The sequence below is a fragment of the Neovison vison genome, chromosome 13 (genome assembly GCF_020171115.1).
Source record: "Neovison vison isolate M4711 chromosome 13, ASM_NN_V1, whole genome shotgun sequence".
Lineage (NCBI taxonomy): Eukaryota > Metazoa > Chordata > Mammalia > Carnivora > Mustelidae > Neogale > Neogale vison.
The window spans coordinates 84,595,809-84,620,123 of NC_058103.1; the positions used below are offsets into that span (position 1 = coordinate 84,595,809).

The 24,315-nt window shown below is 37.1% G+C and overlaps 1 protein-coding gene across 5 annotated transcripts in view; it reads left to right on the forward strand.

Annotated features, from left to right (window-relative positions):
• TTBK2 (tau tubulin kinase 2) overlaps positions 1-24,315 on the forward strand; it is a 162,862-nt gene that overhangs the window by 19,699 nt on the left and 118,848 nt on the right. For 3 of the 5 annotated variants that reach the window (XM_044231585.1, XM_044231586.1, XM_044231584.1), the window contains 2 exons: positions 16,489-16,624; positions 20,801-20,948. In XM_044231585.1, the coding sequence (XP_044087520.1) occupies positions 16,556-16,624; positions 20,801-20,948 (217 nt within the window). In that variant the 5' untranslated portion in view covers positions 16,489-16,555. Of the gene's footprint in view, positions 1-16,488; positions 16,625-20,800; positions 20,949-24,315 lie in introns of those variants that run through there. The other 2 variants (XM_044231587.1, XM_044231589.1) reach the window with 2 other exon arrangements.

Below are 24,315 nucleotides of genomic sequence, written 5' to 3' on the forward strand. Positions count from 1 at the left end.
AAGTATTTGCAAATGGCTTATCTGATAAAGGATTTAAGTATCTAAAATATATAAAGAACTGATATAATGTAACACCCAAAAAACAAATAACCCAATTAAAAAATGGGCAGAAGACATGAGTAAACATTTCTCCAAAGAAAACATACCAATGGCCACAGACACTTGAAAAGTTGATCAACATAACATTGTCAGGGAAATGCAAATCAAAACTGCAAATCACCTCACACCTGTCAGAATGGCTAAAATCAAAAACATAAGAAACAAAAAGTGTCGGTGAGGATGTGGAGAAAAAAGAACCCTATTGCACTGTTGGTGGGAATATAAACTGGTGCAGCCATTGTGGATGGCAATATGGAGGTTCTTCAAAAAATTAAAAATAGAACTATGATCCAGTAATTGCACAATTGGGTATTTACCCCCAAAATACAAAAAACACTAATTCAAAGAGATAATGTACCCATATAGTTATTGCAGCATTATTTACAGTAGCCAAACTATGGAAACAGTCCAAGTATCCATCAATAGATGAATGGGTAATGAAGAAACACACACACACACACACACACACACACACACACACTGGAATATTACTTGGCCTTAAGAAAGGAATGAAATCTTGCCATTTGCAGCAACGTGGTTAGAGCTAAAGAGTATTATGCTAAGTGATGTAAGTCAGTCAGAGAAAGACAAATACCATATGATATCACTCATACATGGAATTTAAGACAACAAATGAGCAAAGGGGGAAAAAGAGACAAACCAAGAAATAGGCTTTTTTTTTTTTTTTTTAAGATTTTATTTGTCAGAGAGAGTGAAAGAGCACAAGCAGGGGGAGTGGCAGGCAGAGCAGGCAGAGGAAGAAGCAGACTCCCTGTTGAGCAAGGACTCTGATGTGGGACTTGATCCTAGATTCTGATTTGAGCTGAAGGCAGCTGCTTAACCTACTGAACCAACCAGGCGTCCCAGGAAACAGGCTCTTAACTTTAGAGAACAACTGATAGAGAACAAACTGATTGTTACTAGAGGGGAGGAGGGTGGGGGGGTGTAATAGGTGATGGGGATTAAAGAGTACACTTATCATGATGAAAACAAAACAAAACTACAAAATGGTATATTAGAAAACATTATAAAACAAGTAAAAATGAAACTAAAAAAAGTTTACTCATTCAAATAACTTTGTGTACCATAAATCAAGATTTTTTTTTAAGATTTTATTTATTTGACAGAGATCACAAGTAGGCACAGAGAGAGAGGGGGAAGCAGGCTCCTTGCTGAGCAGAGAGCCTGATGTGGGGCTCTATCCCAGGACCCTGGGATCATGACCTGAGCTTAAGGCAGAGGCTTTAACAACCACTCAGGCATCCCTATATACCATAAATCAAGATTTTTAATGGGGAAAATCTCTGTTACAGATCTCTGTAACATAATTTAGCTGTTCTTGAACTTTTTGGTCTCATGACCTCTTACTATTCTTAAAATTCATTGAGGACCCTAAAAGTGTTTTTTGTTTTTGTTTTTGCTTTTATTTTAGCATGGATTTATATGTAATGATACTATATATGAAATTAAAACATATTTTAAATTTATTTATTTTAAAATAATAAAACTTACATGTTAACATCTAATAGGCTTCAAATAGTTTTCAGAATAGAAAAGCAAATTGGTGAAATGAGTGGCATTGTTTTATGTTTTTTCAAGTCTCTTTAATATCTGGCATGATAGAAGACTGCTGGATTCTCATACTTCTGTGTTCATTCTGTTGCAATATGTTGCTTTGGTTGACGCATCTGAAGAAAATATGGCCTTATACAGAGACATAGTTGGAAAAGGGAGGAATATTTTACTAGCCTTTTTAGATAAGGATTTTTTTATAAATTAGAAATTTTTTAATTTAAAAATAATATATGATAAATGACTTTTGGGTTCTACAGTTCTGACTTCTGGTACATGTGTAGATTCATGTAATCCTCACCATAATTATTATAATTGTAATAGTTCATGATAGTATTCATAGTAGTTCCAGTACCTCTTGTGAACTCCTTCATACTATTCCTTTAGAGTTATACCCTCACCCTGCCTCTAACCCTTGGCAGCCACTGCTCTATTCTCTGTCGCTATAGTTTTGTCTTTCTGAGAATGTCATATATGTAACTACAATGTGTAATTTTTGGAGACTGTGAGTGATGTCAAACAACTTTTCATTTATTTATTTGCAATCAGTATATCTTCTTTGGTGAAACATCTGTCTTTTTCCTAGTTTTAAATTGGTTCTTTTGTTTTCTTACTGTTAATTTTAAATGTTCTCTATATGTTCAGATACAAGCCCTTGGTTGTGGTTTGCAAACATTTTCTCCCAGTCCGTAGTTTGTCTTTTCTTAATAGTGTCTTCCACAGAGTAAAAGTTTTTAATTTTGGTGAAGTTCAGCTTATCAGTTTTTCCTTCTTCTATGAATTGTGCTTTAGTATCATGTCCTAAACTCTGCACAAAGATATGCTCACAAGTTTATTTCTAAAAGTTTTACATTATACTTTTATATCTGTAATACATTCTGAGGCAAGTTTTATATACGGTATGAGGCTTAGATTGAGGTTAAGTGTTTTACATACAGATACACACTTGTTCTAACACTATTTGTTAGAAATTCTATTTTTTCTGTGTTGAATGGCTTTTGTGTCTTTGTCAAATATAAGTTGGCCTGGAATTGGGGAATCCATAGACACAGTAAATAGGTTAGTGGTTGCCAGGGGCTGAGGGAAGGAGGGAATAGAGAGTGACTGCTAATAAGTATGGGGTTTCTTTTGGGGCTGGTGAAAATGTTCTGAAATTAGGTGGTGGTGATGATTATACAACCTCGTGAATATTCTACAGACCATTGAGTTGTATATTTTATTTTTAATTTTAATTTTTTTAAAAGATTTTATTTATTTATTTGACAGAGAGAGAGATCACAAGTAGGCAGAGAGTCAGGCAGAGAGAGAGGGGGAAGCAGGATCCCCGCTGAGCAGAGAGCCCGATGCGGGGCTTGATCCCAGGACACCGAGATCATGACCTGAGCCGAAGGCAGCGGCTCAATCCACTGAGCCACCCAGGTACCCCGAGTTGTATATTTTAAAACAATGGATTTTATGGTATGTGAATTATATCTAAATTTTTAAAAAGTTAAAAACTTAATTAGCCAGGAGCACCTGGGTGGCTCAGTTGGGTAAGTGTCTGATTGTTGATTTCAGCCCAGGTCATGATGTCAGGTCATAGATTGAGCCCGGGATTGGGCTCTGTGTTCAGCAGGGTCTGCTTGGGGTTCTGTCTCACTCTCTGCTCCTCCCTACATGTGCCCTATCTCTCACTCTCTCTCAAATAAATAAGTCTTGAAAGAAATTTAATTAGCTATATTTGTGTAGATCTATTTCTGGGCTCTTTGTTCTACTCACTTATCTCTATATATGTCTATTCCTTGCCAGTCACATACTGGCTTGATTACTGTAGCCTTATCAGTTAAGTCCTAAAATCATGTAGTGTGATTCTTCCAACTTTATTAATATTTTTTGGAAATGTTTTGGGTATTTCAGTTCCTTTGCCTATCCACATAAATTTACAATCAGCTTGTCTCTCTAGGGCCTTTTGCTTAGATTTCAACCGAAATTTTGTTAAATCTATTAATCAGTTGAAGGAACTTTTTTTTTTTAGATTTTATTTATTTGTTTGTCAGAGAGAGAGGGAGAGAGAGCAAGCACAGGCAGAGGCAGAGGGAGAAGCAGGCTCCCCGCGGAGCAAGGAGCCCGATGCGGGACTCGATCCCAGGACGCCGGGATCATGACCCGAGCTGAAGGCAGCTGCCCAACCAACTGAGCCACCCAGGCGTCCCGAAGGAACTTTTTTTTAAAGATGCCCTTTATCAGGTTAAGAAAATTCCTTTCTAGGGGCACCTGGGTGGTTTAGTTGGTTGAGCGTTGCACTCTTGGTTTTCGCTCAGGTCATGGTCTTGGGGTTGTGAGATCGAGCCCTGAGTTGGCTCCTTGCTCAGCAGGGAGTCTGCTTGAGATTCTCTCTCTCCCTCTGCCTACCTCCCCTACCCTCCTAGCCCCCCCACCCCACACATGCATTCTTTCTCTCTCTAAAATAAATAAATCCTAAAAAAAAACTATTCCTAGTTTACTGAGAATTTATATCATGAATGACTGTTGAGTTTTGTCACATGCTTCTCACATCACACGATAGATTATGTGATTTCTTTTTTAGACTATTAATCAGATGGATATATTAATTGGTTTTTAAATTTTGAATCAGTTTTGTTCCCTTCAGGATAAGTCACATGGGGTTAGAGTGTCTTATTTTTATGTATTGCTGGATTTAATTTGCTAATAGTTTTTTTAAAGAATTTTTGTAACTGTGTTCATGAGAAAGATTGCTTTGTTATTTTCTTGTATTGTCTTTGAGTATTTTTATTTTTTTGATAATGTATTTTTATAAAACTTCCACACTAATAATTACATTTTTTGCCCCAGTTTTATGATGGGTTTTGGTAACAGGGTAATGCTGGCCTTATAAATGATTTGGGAAGTGTTTCCTTCCCTTCTTTTACTGGAAGAGATGTATGGATTTGTTTTATTTATTTATTTTTTTAAATGTTTGAATGTGGTATGAGTGCCTGGGTGTCTCAATCAGTTAAGTGTCCTGCTCTTCATACGTCATGGTCTCAGGCTTATTGAGCCCTGAGTTGGGCTCCAGGCTGCTCTGAACCTACTAAAGATTCTCTATCTCCTTCTCCCTGTGCCATCCCCCACAAATGTTTGAATATGGTAGAATTTGTCATTGGGGAGGAAAAATCTCTGGGCCCAGAGATTCTTTTTTGGGAAGGTTTTATTTATTTATTTATTTGGGAAGGTTTTAAATTATGAATTCAGTTCCTTTAATAGGACTCTTCAGGCTCTTCCTTTTATCTTGGGTGAATTGTTGGGTTTATGGTTTTTGATGAGTTGCTCCACTGTTGTTCAGTTTATGTGTATAGTGTTCTTCATATTTCCTTCATTATACTTTTAATGTCTGTGGAGTGGTGACTCCTGTTTCATTCCTGATATTGATAATTTGTGTTTTCTCTCTTCATTTGGCAGTTTTTCTTTCTTTATTTTAAAAAGTATTTTTACTTATTTGTGTGTGAGAGAGAGAGAGCACAAAGCAGGGAGAGTAGCACTGCAGAGGAAGAATCAGGTTCCCCGCCAAGCAGGGAGCCCAGTGCGGGACTTGATCTTAACAACCCGGGATCGTGACCTGAACCAAAGGCAGACCTGTAACTGACTAAGTCAGGTGTCCCTGGTGTCCTGGCAGTTTTTCTAAAGCTTACGGATTTTATTGGTATTTATGAAGAACTGACTTTAGATTTCATTGACTTTTCTCTATTGTTTTTCTAGCTTTAATTTCTACTTTTATATTTTTGCCTTGTGCTTGGTGTTTCTTTCTTTTTTAGCTTCGTAAGGCAGAGGCTTAGATGATTAATTTTTGACTTTTTTTCATTCTGAATGTTTTATTTTTGAAGATTTTGTTTATTTGAGAGAGAGCGAGAGAGAGAGAACAAACAGGGAGGGACAGAGGGAGAGGGAGAAGCAGGCTTCCCGCTGAGCAGGGAGCCTGACACAGGACTTGATCCCGGGATCCTGGGATCATGACCCAAGCTGAAGGCAGATGCTTAACCGACTGAGTCACCCATTTAGAACCTTCATTCTGAATGTTTTCAGTGGTATACTTTTCCATCTGGTCACTGTCTTAGCTGCATCCTGCAGATTTTTATATGTTGGATTTTAATTTTTGTTCAGTTTAAAATATTTTGGGGTGCCTGGGTGGTTTAGTCTGTTAAGCATCCATGTTTGATTTTGGCTCAGGTGATGGTCTCAGGGTTGTGGGATCAACATCGCTTTGGGCGTCCGTGCTCAGTGCAGATTCTGCTTATTTCTCTCCCTCTGCTCCTACCCTACTCACACTCTCCCTCTCTAATAAGTAAATAAAATCTTAAAAAAAAAAAAAAGAGTACACCTAAGGAGGAAACATATTTCATGGAGCACTGGGTGTGGTGCATAAACAATGAATCTTGGAACACTGAAAAAAAAATAAAGTTTAAAAAAGGGTACACTTATTATGATGAGCACTGAGTAATGTACAAAATTGTTTAGTCATTATATTGTACAGTAGAAAATAATATAATGCTGTATGTTAACTAAACTGGAATTAAAATTAAAAACTTGATTAAAAAATAGTTTAATCCTGACACATTCACATATATCAGGAAAACGTTGATGACATTTTTGTGGCCCAGCAGAATAGATTTACTTACAGCTATTTTCACTTCAAAGTAGACTGAATGTGACTTCATATTAAGGCAGCATTAAGATTAAGTACTACAGGGAAATACATGATTAACTTTATTTTTTTTTAAAGATTTTATTTATTTATTTGACAGACAGAGATCACAAGTAGGCAGAGAGGCAGGTAGAGAGAGAGAGAGTGGGGGAAGCAGGCTCCCTGCTGAGCAGAGAGCCCAATGCAGGGCTCGATCTCAGGACCCTGGGATCATGACCTGAGCCGAAGGCAGAGACTTAACCCACTGAGCCACCCAGGCGCCCCACATGATTAACTTTAAACTCTTATCAAAATATAATTACCAGTTTCCAGAATTTCCAGTACAGGACCTCCTGAAGAGAGAGCCACTGTTCAATTACAATTCAGTGTGCATGACAAAGTGGAATTCAGAAGAAGTAAAGTTGTTTATTTGTTATTTATCTCTTCATTAAATATTTTTTTTCCTGTCTATATTGCTTTTTCTTTTTTTAAGATTTTATTTATTTATTTGACAGAGATTACAAGCAGGCAGAGAGGCAGGCAGAGAGAGGAGGAAGCAGGCTCCCTGGTGAGCAGAGAGCCCGATGCGGGGCTCGATCCCAGGACCCTGGGATCATGACCTGAGCCGAAGGCAGAGGCTTTAACCCACTGAGCCACCCAGGCGCCCCTATATTGCTTTTTTATTATACATCCATTTCTTTGTATAACTTGTGATTTTCATGTATGTTTTTATTATAAGAAATATCATTATAAATAAGCTTATTTGTTAATTTTAAATGTGTATACATCTTAAAAAGAGCACCAAAATACATAAAATAAAAAATTAACAAACTGAAAGGAGAAATAGGTAAATCCATTAATTATAACTGGATTTTTCATCATTCCTGTCTCAACAGTACTTAGAACAATAAAAAATGTATTTGGTCTATATATGGTCTACTAATCTTAACATTTATTGATTTATCTCCAATTCCTGGCAGAGGCCTGCATTTCCTGAGTGATGGGAATGTCTGTTATGCTGATGAGGTAACTTCTGGCTCCTAGATTTCAGGATGGGGACTGGTCACTAGAAAGATCAAGCAAATGATTTATAGGGTTGGAGCTTCCAGCCCTACCTCTCAACCTCTGACCTTCAGAGAGAGTGGTACTGAAGATTTCAGTTACATAGACAGTGCTTTTTTTTTTTTTTAATGAAATAAGATAGTTTTTTCCTCCATGATTTTATTTAAATTCAAGTTAGTTAACATATAGTATAATATTAGTTTCAGTAGAATGTAGTGATTCATCACTTACATATAATACTCTGTGCCCATCACAAGTGCCCTCCTTAATGCCCATCATCTATTTAGCGGATCCCTCCACTCACCTTACCTCTAGCAGCCCTTGGGTTTGTTCTCTGTAGTTGTCTTTTATGGTTTGCCTCCCTCTGTTTTTATCTTATTTTTCCTTTTCTTCCCCTATGTTCATCTGTTTGTTTCCTAAATTTCACACGAGTGAAATCATATGGTATTTGTCTTTCTCTGACTGACTTATTTTGCTTAGGGTAATACAGTCTAGTTCTGTCCACGTTGTTGCAAATGGCATGATTTCATACTTTTTGATGGCTGAGTAATTTTCCATTGTGTATATACACCACATCTTTTTTATCCATTCAACAGTCAATGGACATTTGGGCTCTTGCCATACTTTGGCTATTGTTGATAGTGCTGCTGTAAATATTGGGGTGCATGTGCCCATTCAAATCAGTACTTTTGTATCCTTTAGATAAATACCTACTAGTGCAATTGCTGGGTCCTATGGCAGTTCTATTTTTAACTTTTTGAGGAACCTTCATGCGGTTCTCCATAGTGGCTGCACCAGTTTGCATTCCCACTAACAGTGTAAGAGGATTCCCCTTTCTCCACATCCTTGTACATGGTCAGTGATTTATTCACACATGCCTATGTAATGAATCTTGATATTAAAAACCCTGACCAACAAGGCATAAGGAGCTTCCTGGTTAGTGAACATGTGGACTGAGAGGGTGGCACAGCCGAACTCCACAAGGACAGAAAGTCCTGTGGTTGGAACTCTTACCCACCTGTCCAATATACCTCTTTATTGGGCTGTTGATTTGTATCTTTTATAAGAAAATGGTAATCATAGGTATAACACTTTCATTAGTTCTGTGAGGAGTTCTAGCAAATTTGTAGCCAGCCAGGCAAAGCATGTGTGGCTTTGGGACACCTAGGACTTGGGGCTATACTCTGAGATTTGTGCAGTTTTGTGGAACTGAGTACCTTAACCTGTAGGGTCTTCACTGATTCTGAGTAGTTAGTGTCAGAATTGAACTGAATTGTAGGATACCCATTTGGTGTCAGAGACCTGAATCTGAGCAACCCATCAACCAAGTGAAATTAATACTTAAAGACACTCAACCTGGGGCACCTGGGTAGTTCAGTTAGTTGAGCAGCTGACTCCTGGTTTTGGCTCAGGTCATGATCTTGGGGTCCTGGGATCGAGCCTCATGTTGACCTCTGCACTTGGTGAGGAGTCTGCTTGTGGACTCTCTCTCACCTTCTTCCTCTGCCCCTCACCCACATTGCGCTCTCTCTCTCTCTCTGAAATAAATAAGGTCACTGGTCCTTGGGGTCCCTGGGGTCTGTGTTCATTTAAAAAAATCCTTCCTGTTTTCAGGTTTACTGACTTACTCTTTTTTTTTTTTTTTAAAGATTTTATTTATTTAGTTGACAGAGAGAGATCACAAGTAGGCAGAGAGGCAGGCAGAGAGAGAGAGAGAGGAGGAAGCAGGCTCCCCGCTGAGCAGAGAGCCCGATGCGGAACTCGATCCCAGGACCCTGAGACCACGACCCGAGCCGAAGGCAGCGGCCTAACCCACTGAGCCACCCACTGACTTATTCTTTAGACACTTCCATTCTTCCATTGACTCCATCCAGTGACATTTAGAATTTTTCTTACTGTGTTTTTACTTCTAAGATTCCCATTTATTTATGTCTTCTTTTTCTTAAATGAGACTATATATCTTCCTGTTCATTTCTAGGATGTTCACCTTCTTGGAGCATTTTTATTGTAACTATTTTAAAGTGTCTTATGGGTCCTAAATCTGTGTCATTTTAGCATTTACGTCTATTGATTTTGCTTTCACATGTAATTTGGGACTTTTTCCTGTTTTTTTTTTTTTTTTATGCTTGGTAATTTTGGATTGTATCCTTGACATTTAACAAATTATGATACTTAAGGTTTATTTAAATTTTGTGAAGACGGGTACCTGGGTGGCTCATTTGTTAAGAGAATCTTTTATATATCCTGGCCTAGTTTTTATTTTTTTTTAAGATTTTATTTATTTATTTGACAGACATAGATCACAAGTAGGCAGGGAGACAGGCAGAGAGAGAGGAGGAAGCAGGCTCCCTACTGAGCAGAGAGCCCTACGTGGGGCATTCCCAGGACGCCATGACCTGAGCTGAAGACAGAGGCTTTAACCCACTGAGCCACACAGGTGTTCCATATCCTGGCCTAGTTTTAGAAGTGGTCATTTGTCCAAGGAGCTTTCTTTTTCTTTTCTTTCCAATTTTTTTTTTTTTTGAGGGACATGGTACTTGGTAACCTTAATCTAAATACTAAGTGATGCTTAATTCCACTGCCCCATGTTGCTTCTAGGATTTCTCAGTGGTTAGTTGTGAAGTATGTATTTAAATAAAGATCATGACTTTTTTTCACATTTTCTTTATTGTGGGATTTCAGAATTTTTACATCTTTGTCTTTTATATCTCTTTACGCTAAAAAAAATGTAATCACTTTTTTGCTGTGTCCTGCAGTATACTTATAATAGTTATAAAATAATGTAATTGATATTATTCCTAACCATATAAATACTAACTGTAGGTTTTTAAAAAGATTTATTTATTTTAGAGAGAGAGCTTCATGTGTGTGAGTGGGGAAAAGGAGCACAAAGAGCGAATCTTAACGAGACTTAGACCTGAGGGCAGAGCCTCATGGGGGGCTCAGTCTCACAACTCATGAGATCATGACCTGAGCTGAAACTAAGAGTCAGTCACTTAACTGACTGAGCCACCAGGCGCCCCACTACTAAATACAGGTTTAACATTTCTTTGCGGTTATTTTATTCCCTTAGATATATTGCACTAGGAATGTACAATCAAAATACTGTATTTCAAAGCCATTTGTATTATTTTTTGTGTAGTTATGCTGCAAACTTGGAATGCAACGGGGTATTGTTTCAGTCTGTTTTAAATACTTAGAGATTGTCCCCCCGCCATTTTTAGCATATTTTTTTCTTTTTAAATTTAATTTTATCTTTTAATTGTTTTGAAGGAAGAGGCCCTCACTTAATATCTGAACCAAATACTAAATTTATTTCTCTTTGTGCAAGGGAGAGCTGTGAGGCTTCTAGTTCAGGGATTGAAGTGGGAGTGTTTAGGAAGTAAGTGGTTGAACTTTGTTATGCGATGAATGTGGTTATGGAGTGTTGCTGTTACTACTGATTGGTTGACTTTCTAAAGTGTGGTCACTGATTTGTAGCTATTATTGATAGACTGGGCTCAGTTTAAAGCCAGATCTGATGCCTGCTGTTGTCCTTCCTTGAATTTGGAGTATAAGAATATTTTTTTCTTATGTAAAACAATGATTTTGTCTTAATTTTTAAAAAATATTTTTATTTATTGACGCAGTGAGGGGTAGGGAGAGAGAGGGAGAGAACAAACATAGGCAAGGGGAATGGCATGTAGGGGAGAAGCAGGCGCCTGGCTCAGTGAGGAGCCTGATGTGCAGCTCCATCCCAGGACCCTGGGATCATGACCTGAGCTGAAGGCAGCAGTTTAACTGACAAGGCCACCCAGGCGCTCCCTTACTTTGTTTTTTAAAGATTTATTTATTGGGGCTTCTGGGTGGCTTAGTCAGTTAGGCATCTGCCTTTGACTTGGGTCATAATCTAAGGATCCTGGGATTGAGTCCTGCGCCGGGGCGGGTGGAGGGGGGAGTCTGCTTCTCCCTTTCACTGTCCCTTCCTCTCTCAAATAAATAAACAAAATCTTAAAAAAAAAAATAAAGTTTTATTTATTTTTAGAGGGAGTGAGAGTATCCATAGTAGGGGGTGGAGTATGAATGGGGGGTGGGGGGTGGGGAGAGGGGCAAAGAGAAGGTTAGAGAGAATCTCAAGCAGGCTTCATAACCAGCATGGAGCCGGACATGGGGCTCAATCTCACCACCCTGAGATTGTAACCTGAGATGAAACTAAGAGTTGGACACTTAATGGACTGAGCCACCCAGGTGCCCCAGTGATTTTGTTTTTAAAATCAAAAATGTATTCCAAAACAGATTCACAGGGGCGCCTGGGTGGCTCAGCGGGTTAAGCCTCTGCCTTAGGTTCAGCTCATGGTCTCAGGGTCCTGGGATCAAGCCCTGCATCAGGCTCTCCGCTCAGCAGGGAGCCTGCTCCCTCCCCCATGCCACTTCCCGCTTTGCCCACTTGTGATCTCTGTCAAATAAATAAATAAAATCTTAAAAAAAAAAATAGATTCACGGAAGTCTTACCCCTTCTATCCTGTTTTCTCCTTTCTTTTGAGAAAAGATTGGTAAACAACAGCTTGCATGCAGGCCAGATTTGGCTGCCTAGCTCTTGTAAATAATGTTTTGTCATGGCCGTATTCATTTGTTTACATTTCATCTATAGCTTCTTTTGTGTTGTAATGGCAGAGTTGAATAGCTATGACATAGATTATATGGCTTGAAAAGACTGGAATATTTACTGTCTGGCCCTTTACCAACAAAACACTGACCTCTACCATAGAGAATCATTTTCATCATTTTTTGACTTATCTTTTTTTCTTTTTTAAGAGGAAATAAGTTAAGTTTGATGTTTACCTTCCTTTTATACAAAAGGTAGCATTCTGTAAATATTTTACTCCATCTTGCTTTTTTTTCACTTAATATATCCTGAAAAATTCTTTATCAATATCTCTCTTAAAAATCACTTTATCAGTATCTCTCTTATTCCTGGGCTAGCACTCCTTATTTAGATGAACCATTTTATATTAACCTAATCCCCTATTGATGGACTGTTAGTTTTTTTCTAGTCTTGTGATTTTAAGTAATGTTATAGTAATAAGCCTTGTGAAAAAGTCATTACACATTTTTTTGTCATGATACCTTTGGGATAGATTCCTTGAAGTGTTATTCTTGAATTAGAGTTTAATGTATATTATCATGCTGAATGTTATCAGTTTCCCCACCATGGGCCCATACCATCCTTTCTCTTTCCCTTCCTTCCCATTTCCCCACTTCCCCTTTCCCCCTATTTGCTCCCCCCCTTTTCCCTCCCCCTTTCCCCTTCTTCCCCTTCCTTCTTTCCTACAGTAAAGAATACATAACATAAAATTTACCACCTTAATCATTTTTAAGTGTACAGATAGCTAGTGTTAAGTATATTCACATTGTAGAACAGACATCCAGAATTCTTTCAATCTTGCAGAACTGAAATTCTGTTCCCATTGAACAACCATTCCCCCTTTTACCCCTCTCCTCCTGCCCTTAGTAACTGCCATTCTACTTTTTGTTTGCATTCTTTTAACCACTCTAAATACTTCATATAGGTGGATTCATAGCGTATTTGCCCTTTAGTAACTGGCTTATTTCACTCAGCATAATGTTCTCAGGGTTCATTCATGTTGTAGCATGACAGAATTTCCTTCCTTTTTAAGGAATTAATATTCCATTGTATGTATATACCACATTTTATGTATATGCCTAGCAATATTCAAAGCAATATTTCAAAGAGCAATTCTCTGTTCAAAGAGAATATTTTTCACTCAGCAAATACAGTGTGTTCTCTTCAAGCTACGCAGGATAATCTGCTATCATGGGTGAGGTTTTTTGGGATTTTTAGGGAGGGGGATGGTAGGAAGGGGCAGAGGGAGAGAGGATCTTAAGTAGGCTCCACACTCACACTTGGATTTGGATCTCACACCTGGAGATAATGACCTGGGTGGAAATCAGGACTTGGTCACTTAACTGACTGAGCCACCCAAGCACCCTTGGAAATAGTGATTTTCTGATTCTATCAGTTCTTTTAACATCTATTATCTATGATTATTCTCTGAGGAAAAAAATTCATCTCCTTCGTTTCCACAAGATACTGTTCTTACCAGAAAGGCGTGATAAATCCATGATTCTTTATTTCTTCATCAATGTTCAGAATAGTGAGTTATACCCTAGCAACTTCAAAGGTTGACCAAGGAGTAATTTTCTTTTTTCTTTTTTGAATGTTGTTATGAACTCAAAGGTGTTAATATTTTTTATATTTTCCAATCATTGCTGTCACTATTCTTAGTGACCATTATTTGAGCATTCTTATATATACTCAAATGAGAAATTTGGCAAATAAGAATCCCTTCTGTTTCTGATTTCCTTTTACTTGCCTGTAGTAGAATTTTTTTTTTTTTTAAAGATTTTATTTATTTATTTGACAGAGAGAGATCACAAGCAGGCAGAGAGGCAGGCAGAGAGAGAGAGAGAAGGAAGCAGGCTCCCGGCTGAGCAGAGAGACCGATGCGGGGCTCGATCCCAGGACCCTGGGATCATGACCTGAGCTGAAGGCAGCGGCTCAACCCACTGAGCCACCCAGGCGCCCCTGTAGTAGAATTTTAATGTTTTGCTTTCTGATTTGATAAATGTCCCAAGTTCATTTTATACAGTTTCCTATGCTAGACCTGGAATAAGCCATTTCTCCAAGGAGCCTGATTTCTTTTATTTCTTTTTAAAATTTTTTTTTATTTTTTAATTTTAAAATTATTTTTTATTCTGTTCAGTTAGCCAAAATGTAACACATCATTAGTTTCTGATGTAGTGTTCAACAATTCATTAGTTGCATATAACACCCAGTGCTTATCACCAACACGTGCCCTCCTTAATACCCATCACCTGGTTACCCCATCCCCTCAACCCTCTCCCTTCTGTAACCCTCAGTTTGTTTCCCAGAGTCCAGAGTTTCATCATTTGTCTCCTTCTCTGATTTCTTCCCATTCATTTTTTCCTCCCTTACCCTGTGGCCCTCTGCACTATTCCTTATGTTCCACATATGGGTGAAACCATATGATAATTTTCTTTCTTTGCTTAACTTATTTCACTCAGCATAATCCCTTCCAGTTCCATCCATGTCGATGCAAATGGTGGGTATTCATCTTGATGGCTGAGTAATAGTCCATTGTATACATGAACCACATCTTCTTTATCCTTTCATCTGTCCAGGGATATCTCAGCTCCTTCCACAGTTTGGTTATTGTGGACATTGCTGCTATGAACACTGGAGTGCATGTGCCCCTTCATTTCATTACATCTGTATCTTTGGGGTAAACACCTAGTAGTGCAATTCCTGGGCTGTAGGGTAGCTCTATTTTTAACGGTTTGGGGAAACTCCATACTGTTTCCTAGAGTGGCTGTACCAGCTTGCATTCCCACCAAGAATGTAATAAGGTTCCCCTTTCTGTACACCCTCACCAATGCTTGTTGTTTACTATCTTGTTGATTTTTGCCATTCTCACTTGTGTAAGGTGGTGTCTCATTGTGGTTTTGATTTTTATTTCCTTGATGGAACATGATTTCTTTAAATGAGAAATTGATGTTTAAAGTACACAGTCTGAAGGCAGGGGTTATTCATTGCTACTGGGTTATCATTGCTTTTAGGCCTTTTCAGGCCATTCCTCATGCCAGATCTTCTATCATAATTTCTTGATTGTCTGATACTTGTTACATGGTTCCCAGGGGGCATTTCCTGGGAACAGTGTTCTTTGAGTTCTGTGTTGCATAACCATTTGTTTTCTTTAGCCGTGAAAGTTAGTTTGGCTGTATGGAACATCCTTGGCTTGCATTTTATTTCTTTGAGTATTTAAGTATATAATTTCATTGTCTGCTGGTGTAAACTGTTTATGCCCGTGTCTCTTGTTGGTCAGTGCCAATGTCTTTTTCTTTCTCTTCTAAATAATTTGGACTATCTGTGCAGATGCCAATGAAATTTTTTCCCCTTTAAAATCCAGTAGTTTTAGGAGACTGTGTGTTGATGTTGATCTTCTGAGTTGTTTTCCCAGGTATGTGATATACCACCATTTCAATATGAAGATTTAGCCTTTTTTAAAAAATAGATTTAGCCTTTTTTTTAATTTACAGAAATTTTTTGAATTATAGTGACTAGCATTTATTCTGTTTCATTGCATGGGTTTTTTTTGGGGCTGGGGGCTCCTAGAATATCTATTTTGTATTTACTTTGTCTTTTATCACTTTTATTTTTAAATATCTTTTTTTTTTTTTCATTTCATTTCTTTTTTTCTCCCTAATTTATATGGTGTCTTCTCTTATGTCTCTTCTAGTTGAGTCTTCATTTCTGGTCCTTTTCTGAGTTAGCTCAGATTCTTTTTAAGCCTTCCTGTTATCTAGCTTTCTCATTTAAGGGCTTTTCTAATTACGATTTATGTTGTTTTAAAGCTTTTTAGAAAACGTTTCTTTAGTTTGTCTGTAACGTAAAGTTACAGTTTTCATCTCCTTTAGACCAGCTTTTTCTGCTGTATTTTCATTTTCTATAGGTATGCTATACATATTACTCTTTTTCTTTTTCTTAAAGTATCATTGTATTGGAATTGATCAAGTGCCCTTTTCTGTGGCTCGTGTTTATTTTCTGTGCACTTTGAATGCATTATGTACAATATTAAAATTTTATTAGCTCTGGATGATGTTAAGCTCTAAGTTGCAACCTATTAAACTAGATAAGCTGTTGTAAGTAAGTTAGGTACCATGTCCTTTTCTTTAGCAATATGTTTTAGTAAAGACATGATCTGTCTTGGTCAATTGCCATTGACACCATGCTTGCTCTACAGTCTAGCAATCTTAGTGCTTGATATTATATCTGTGTTGTATCATAATGTCTTTGTAGTGTCTAGCAATTTCATGGGCATCTGTAATGGAAAGATAAGTACTTTTTTTTTTATGCACTAAACAGATTTTGAAACTGAGTTTTGTGGGGTTTTTACCCCCTTTCCAACAAAGTAACCTAATTAATGTATAGAATTAGTAGTGCTACTTGGCCCTGGAATGTTTGTTATTTAATGAGCCCTGATATGCTGCTGCTGTTTTTTTGTTTTGCTTTGTTTTAGGTTAAATGGAAACCATCCTTGGGAGCTGGATGCCTGTATAGCCGTTTTATCATATCAGTGAATTGCAATGAGTGGAGGAGGAGAGCAACCGGATATTCTCAGTGTTGGAATCCTGGTCAAAGAAAGATGGAAAGTGGTGGGTACAAATCTTGGAGAGAGAACATATCAGGGGATAATTTTTGGTATCTTGATAAAAGTAGCATTTCCATAGAAAATAATAAATCTATTGCTTATATACCTAAAGCATATTTTCAGTTATCTTCCTATGGTTAAATCCTGTTTATACCATAATTCTTGCTTTATATGGTAGTAAATGTTCCTAATTTCTGATAGATAATGTTGAGTAAGGTAGATCAAAGTGTACTTAGGAAAGACAAACCAACAACAACAAAAATACCATACAATGAACTTCTCTTTTTAAAAATGTTTGAAACTTTTATTAAGGAAAATTATAAGCATACGTAAAAATAGCAAGACTGATTTAATGAACCTTTATGTACTCATGCCCCAGCTTAAATAGTTACCATTCTGTAGTCAGTCTTGTTTTCTCTTTAACCTCCCACCCAGAATATTTTGAAGCAAATCTTTTACCTTAACATGTCTTCTGTGCATCCTTGAGTTATGTATCTCTAAAGGATAAAAATTCTTTTAAAAATGTAATCATAATACTATCACAGCTAAGAAAAAGTAAGAATTTTTAAATATTAAATATCCTTTTAACTTTCACATTTCCCCATTGTAAATTATTTTTAATGGTTTAAATCATATCCATATAAAGCTGGGGTGTTGCAGTTGGTTGACATCACTTAAGTTTCTTTTAATTTCTAGATTTCTTTTCATCTTTCTTTTTTTCCTTTTTTTTTTTAATTGAAGAAAGTAGATCATTTGCCTGTAGAATTTCCCATAGTTTCGATTTCTCTGATTTCTTCCATGTGGTATTAACATGTTTCACTGTCTTGTGTTTTATGCATACTGTTATTGAGGCTCAATTAGATCTGAGTTCAGGGTTGTTTATTTAGGTGGCATTTTTTTTGTAAAGGGTATTGTGAACTGTCAATAAGAGGCACAGAATGTCTTATCACCTGTTAAGACATTGTTTGTCCTATAGCCCATTATCATTTTAGCACTGTTGACCATCATTTTTAAGTCTATTAATTGCAGATTGTGACATTCCGTCATTCCTTCATATTTTTAGTTGAAGTATGTCTACAAAGAGATATTTCCTATCATCAGCTATTTGATTACCCTGAGATACATTTTGATTAGGAAAGCAATAAATACATAATTTCTTAATTTACCAGTTTTCAGAATAATGAATTGTTGCCATATCATTTTCCAAAAGTTACCAATGGGATTTTAAAAAATATACAATTAAGAATTCATGGATTTAAACATATTTTAATGTTTCAGTCAGTTGTAGATATTATCCGTATTGATCCCACTTGACTAGGGGACACCATTCATGTTGTCTCTTGAGTCTTTTCAACTAATAATTGATCCTAATAATAAGTCTTTTGAAGTCTTCCTTGCCAAAGACCTGGAATCTATCATCTTTCCTGCTCTTAAAGACACAATTTTTGTTTTAGATGTATTTAAGTATATATTTTATCGCTACCATCTTTTATTAAAGTTTTGTTCCACTAGCAGGTTTAGCAAAGTTATTTTAGTGGTTTCCTTACTCTATCACAGATTAGAAAAAGAAGATTGGTCCTTTAGAATTACAAATATTGTATCTGGGTTACAGCGTTTTGCCAGTTAGGCAGTTCAGTAGGCTTTGAAAATTTACTTGAGTAAATATAAGAAAAGAACCATGTTGTCATCATGGATTGATGTAGGGAAATTCCAACAGTTAGTAGTCTTATATGTAAGTCAGGAATGAGTGTTGCTTTGGTGAGTGTTTTGTATTAAGTGCTGTGATCAATTTGGCTTTTTCCAGTAGACATATCAAAAGCTGACAAATGCAGCTACGCCTGGCATAGTTGCTCTGTCCTGATAATTAGAGTTAATATATGTATGGAACATACATATATTGGGAGGTATAGTGGCATTTTAGTAAGAAATCATAGGCCCATTTTTAGGGATGGTGTGTTGGTTATCTATCAATATGAACAAACTATCTCAAAACTTAGAGGTTTAAAACAATTTTTAATTTGCTTACAATTTTGTGGATTAGGAATTTGAGAAGAGTTTGCTTGGTGGTTTGTCTCTTAACCATGTGGTACTTGCAGGATTGTGTGGATTAAGGGATCCATTCCCAAATGGCTTGTTTGGTGACTTGGAGGTCCTTTGTTCTCTTACCCACCCCTCTTCATCCCTAGTGGCTTATTTTCTAGGATCTCTCCACAGGTCTGTGTCTTCTCAGGATGGTCAGACTTTTTACATAGTAGCTGGCTTTTGAGTGACAGGAAACAAAAGCAACAAGGCTGTTAAGGACTATTTTCAGGGCTGGTGGTCTTCTGGTCAAAGCAGTCACAAGATTTACCCAGAGTTAAGAGGTTGGGGAATGGACTCTGATTCTTGATGGGTGAATGGCAGGATCATGCTAAAGAAGAGCAAAGGGTTTGTTGATATTGTTGATACCGTCTTTGGTAAAGAAAGTCTGCCACTTATCTCTATACTTTCCCTAATCTGTCTACCCCCCCATCATACTACACTGTCTTTAGCTCTTTGCCTTATAGCATTAATGATGCCTTAGTGCTTTGCTGAGCTCTGTAAAAAAAAAAAATTGATGTTCCACTATCATTGAAGTGACATAGCAATAGACCAAAGTACAAAATCATTACTTTGGTGTCGATTTTTTTGTTCTGTTATTTGGTAAGTTCTTTTTGTAAAGTGAAACATGAAGCTACCTCTCAGTACAGTCTATAATTAGAGAGGTGTCCCTTTTGTACTGTTTATGAGTTTCTAAAGTTATACTAGGCTTTGTTTAATGGGCAAATGTTAAGAATTGTAAGTATTGTTCAGGGTCCAACAAAAAACTTTTTAACTGAAATGAAGTTCTCGAACTTTATTTTAATCCTGAGTTCATACTCCTTATGGTATCTTTTCCCATCACCCACTGGAATAAAGGATTATGGCTCTTATATACAAAGCACTGAATAGTTGTTTAGCAATAATTATGTAGTTACCACTTAGACACTCGCTATAAGGAAAACAAAAAAATAGAAAAGAGTGACTCTCTCTGAAGAAGCTTGGTTTCACTGTAGGGGGCTAGGACATTGACAGTGGAAAGTTAAAAAACTATCCAGTGTATTAATATTAGTGATATCTGAGGTGTTTAGCCTAGCAAAATGAGTAATTAAATAATTAAGCAAATAACTATAGAAATTCAGAAGATAGAAAAATCAGCCTGAAGGTAGTAATCAGTACAGACCCAGTGCTGAAGGAAGTAGAACTTCAAGTGAGTCCTCTGGGGTGTTTACAATTTAGGACTGTGTACCTCTACTGATGGCTTCTGGCATTATATCACATCCTAGATGTTTGATAATGTGGAAGGGAGAGGACCTTCAGGAAATGGAAGAAGGCTAATTCCATGCTGTATCTAACATGAAATATATTACCCACCCTGGTGGTTGTTGCTCTATAGGCTAAGTTGTCACTGACACCTGAGAACTTGCCTGTGATACTCAGACAGAGATCCTGGTATTCCCCCAGTTAAGCAAACACATTTTATCAGGAAGGATATTAAGTGTTGGTTGAAAGTGTTTTATTTGATTAAAGTTTAGTATTTGAGCAGATTATTTGGGCATATAGTTATATAGCATATTCTGGACAGGAGTTTGTCTCTTCTTTGGAGCCAGCTTGGTCCCTCAGAGAGGAGGGTAAGTGGTGCATAGAGGGCTGGGCTCTGGTTGCTCCACTCCCACCTCCCCACATATGCATCTCAGCTGGGTTCCAGATAAGCTTTCAGTTGGCAAAAAGATTTCATGGTTTAAAAAGTCTTCAAATGATTGCCTTAGAATTAAAAAAACATATCTGGTTGTTGAGGAGCATTTGTGGGAAGTGAAACTTTGAGATACTATGCTTTTTTGTGACATTTTTAATGCTGGCTGTAGACTAAATTTTAAAGTTGTGGCTAAGATAATTTCATTACCTTTTGTGGGCAAAACTGTGAGAAAAGTTTTGATGCTATTTCTAGGCATTTGTTTTCTTCTTGACATCTGTATAATTAATTTAACAATATTGAGATCTTTTGTCCTCAAATAGGGATAGTTAAAATTATATATTATTTTTTTCAATATAAGAGATGAGTTGATTTCCAATTAGAATGTTCTAGTAATTGTATGTGTGTATGTTCTTATTTCCTGTGCAGTTGAGGAAGATTGGGGGTGGGGGCTTTGGAGAAATTTACGATGCCTTGGACATGCTTACCAGGGAAAATGTTGCACTGAAGGTAGAATCAGCTCAACAACCAAAACAAGTTCTGAAAATGGAGGTGGCTGTTTTGAAAAAACTACAAGGTAAGCTGCTTTGTATGATATACCAGACAGTTTATAATTTATTTTTATCTTTCTGAACGTCTTTACATCCTCTATTAACTGAATAATCAGGTGTCAGCTCAGTATAAACAATGCTTAGTATTTTTCTCTTTGAAATTTTATCACTGGCTGGTAGTAGTAGAAATATTAATTGCTTAGGCTAATTGGACTGTGGGAATTCCTTTTCTTTTTTTTTTGAAATTCCTTTTCATAGTGAGTAAGGATGAGAGAGTGAATTAGCTGAAACATTCTGCCTTAGAAAGTGTTTTTGTAAGGCAATCGGTAAAAATTTACCTTTTTTTTTTTAAACCACTAAACATGAATACCTCTGAGTTGTTTCTGCATGTGTTGTTGGAGGTAAATATGCTTTAATCACGTTAAGGAAACCTTCAAATCACACTGCAGAGTGGATTAAAAATAATAGTATTTGTTATGTGATTTCTTTAACTTCAGTTTCATAGAGTTTTTCTGGCCCTGTTGTCATTTTTGAGATCTATTTTGCTACTTGGGTTCTTGTTTTTTACTACAAGGATAAATAACTTTTTTTTCTGACTTTAACCCAGTGATGTAAAACCCTGAATGCATTGCTAGTTTGTATTCGTCTTTGTATTTTCAGGTTAATGATATAATCCGATATTACTTATTTTTAAATTTTGTATCTGAATCAAAATTAAATGGGTGATTAGCACATTAAATGATCTTGTTAAGTTCTTGAACGTTTGGTATTGTTATAGGACATTCATTAGTATCTAAAAAAAATTCAATACTAATATAGAGCAAAAGAAGTTGCTGGAATTAGTAGAAATAACTGTAGTTGGGAGAAGTAGCAAGCCCAAAATGCTTTGTAGCCTAGGACCTTCAAATTTGTGGCTGTGTAGTCTCTAGGGTGATTGTATTCTCCTTGTGAATTCCTGGTGCTTGGAATTCTAGTGAACTGGTTTGTATTAAGTTGATGAAATGTGTATTATGTATTCTGGCAGTGTCTGTTCTTTTAATCATTGTCCTTTGCTTAAGCGTTCTCATTATCCAGGTGTTTCTACCAGTTGGTTCATTTGTTTAGAGCCTGATGCTAATAAAATGCTAGATCTGTTTAATAGTTATTTTTAGCCCAAACTTACGTTTCCCAAAACATGGGAAATTAGGAAGGCAGTGGATAGATCAAAACCTATTGTCACTACTAGAAAAAATGTAACTGGAAAAGGAAGAATAGGGGAAAAGATGGCGCTCTCTTATTTTTTTTCAGCCTTTCTCCTTACTCCCTATTTCTTTGGAGCTGTTCCCAGCTCAGTGACACAGAGGCCACAAATAGGTACAGCTGTAGCTGCCAGTTCCTGGTTTGCACAGATCCTAGGGGATCTGTTTGACTCTCAGACGATGATCCTATAAAGGATGTGTCAGCATCAGTGGCCTGGAGCAAGCCACTTCACTTTTCTCCTACTTGGCCCTGAGGAGGTGTTCCAGGTGAGGCAGAATACAGCTCCATAGCCCTTTCCATAGGTTCTCTTGCCTATTTTGGCCACGATTTATCCAGGATTCTATGGGATAAAGGTTGAAGATAACTTTAGTACCTTTTAATGGATGAATTGGAAACCTTAGGATGCTAAGTCTTTCTTTCTATCTTCCGTACTATTAACTAAAATGTTTCTCCTACCTGCTTATAACTACATCCTAGTCCTCACACTCTTCATGTTCCAAAAACAAACAGACTTTTATCTTCTGGTCTGTATTTCTTCTTCTTTCCTTTTTTTTTTTTTTTTTTGAAGTTTTAATTTTAATTCTAAGCTCTGTATTTTAGTGAGGCAGCCCTTGACTCTTTTGTTGGCTTCCTAACTTATACCTTCTGTATATTTAATGCCTTACAACTTATTTTGATTAAGGGTGCTTTAGAATCTAGGCCTTTTTGAGAACATTTTATGAGGCTGACTTAAGTTTGCCTCCTTTTGTATAATGACTTCTTACTCACTGGCCCCAATAAAAAGGCTAAGTGTGTAAGGAGAAGATATATAACCAGAGGTTAACCCTTTAAAGGATTGGTTGGTTTTGAAATGATATTCAGGGGCGCCTGGGTGGTGCAGTTGGTTAAGTATCACATTCTTGGTTTCCGCTCAGGTTGTGACCTAAGGGTCATCTCTCTCCCTCTTTCTCTGCTCCTCCCCCTGTGCATGCAAGCTTGCTTGCTTGCTCTCAAATAAATCTTTAAATTGATGTTTTTGATAGGTGATATCAGGATTTGTTTCTTGACAAGATAAAAAAATTTCTATGGTGAATTTAGCCAGAACCCTAAGTTTTGTTCTTTGTAATAAATCAGTTCCCCTTTTCAAAACTCTCACAGTGTTTTATCCTGATTACCCTGAGTTCTTAGTTTTCTCTCAGTCTTTCCTGTACTTGCTGAACTTAGATTTCCTCAGCTCATGCATAACTCTGATTACTAGGATGATCCTTTCTCATCGGCTCTGAAAAGTGTGACGGCTTTAGCATTTTACCTCATCTTTTCTTCTAAATGACCTCCCCTATGGTGCTACCCAGATTACTCTCTTTTCACAACTCTTAGAGCCACTCTGGATGTATCTTACTATTCTCTATTTAATCAAGTTTGACTCCTGAATCATACTTGTTTTTTTTTTTTTTTAAGATTTTATTTATTTATTTGACAGAGAGAGATCACAAGTAGGCAGAGAGGCAGAGAGAAGGAAGCAGGCTCCCTGCTGAGCAGAGAGCCCGATGCGGGACTCGATCCCAGGACCCTGAGATCATGACCTGAGCCGAAGGCAGCGGCTTAACCCACTGAGCCACCCAGGTGCCCTCATACTTGGTTTTTACAAATGTGATTGAATGTGTTAGTCACTGCTGAAGGAAGCAAACCATAAGAGACTCTTAAATACAGGGAACAAACTGAGGGTCGTTGGAGGGGAGGTTGGGGGGGTTGGAGTAACTGGGTGATGGGCATTAAGGAGGCCACATGATGGAATGAGCACTGGGTGTTACATGCAACTGATGAATCACTAAATTCTACCCTGAAAGTAACATTGGATGTGTTAACTGACTTGAATTTACATAAAATTTAAAAGAAAAAAAATGAACTAAATCATCTGTCAGCCTGTTAGGTAGTACTTATACACTTAGTTATTATTCTCTAGAGTATCCCTAGTACATAGAAACACAAAACTTAATAAGCTTTTCTTTTTATTAACATACATCTCCATATAACCATTTTTTTTGTGTTTTCTCCTTGTCTCCATTTGGACTGTACTTTTTTTTTTTTTTTTAAGATTTTATTTATTTATTTGACAGACAGAGGTCACAAAGCAGGCAGAGAGGCAGGCAGAGAGAGAGAGGAGGAAGCAGGCTC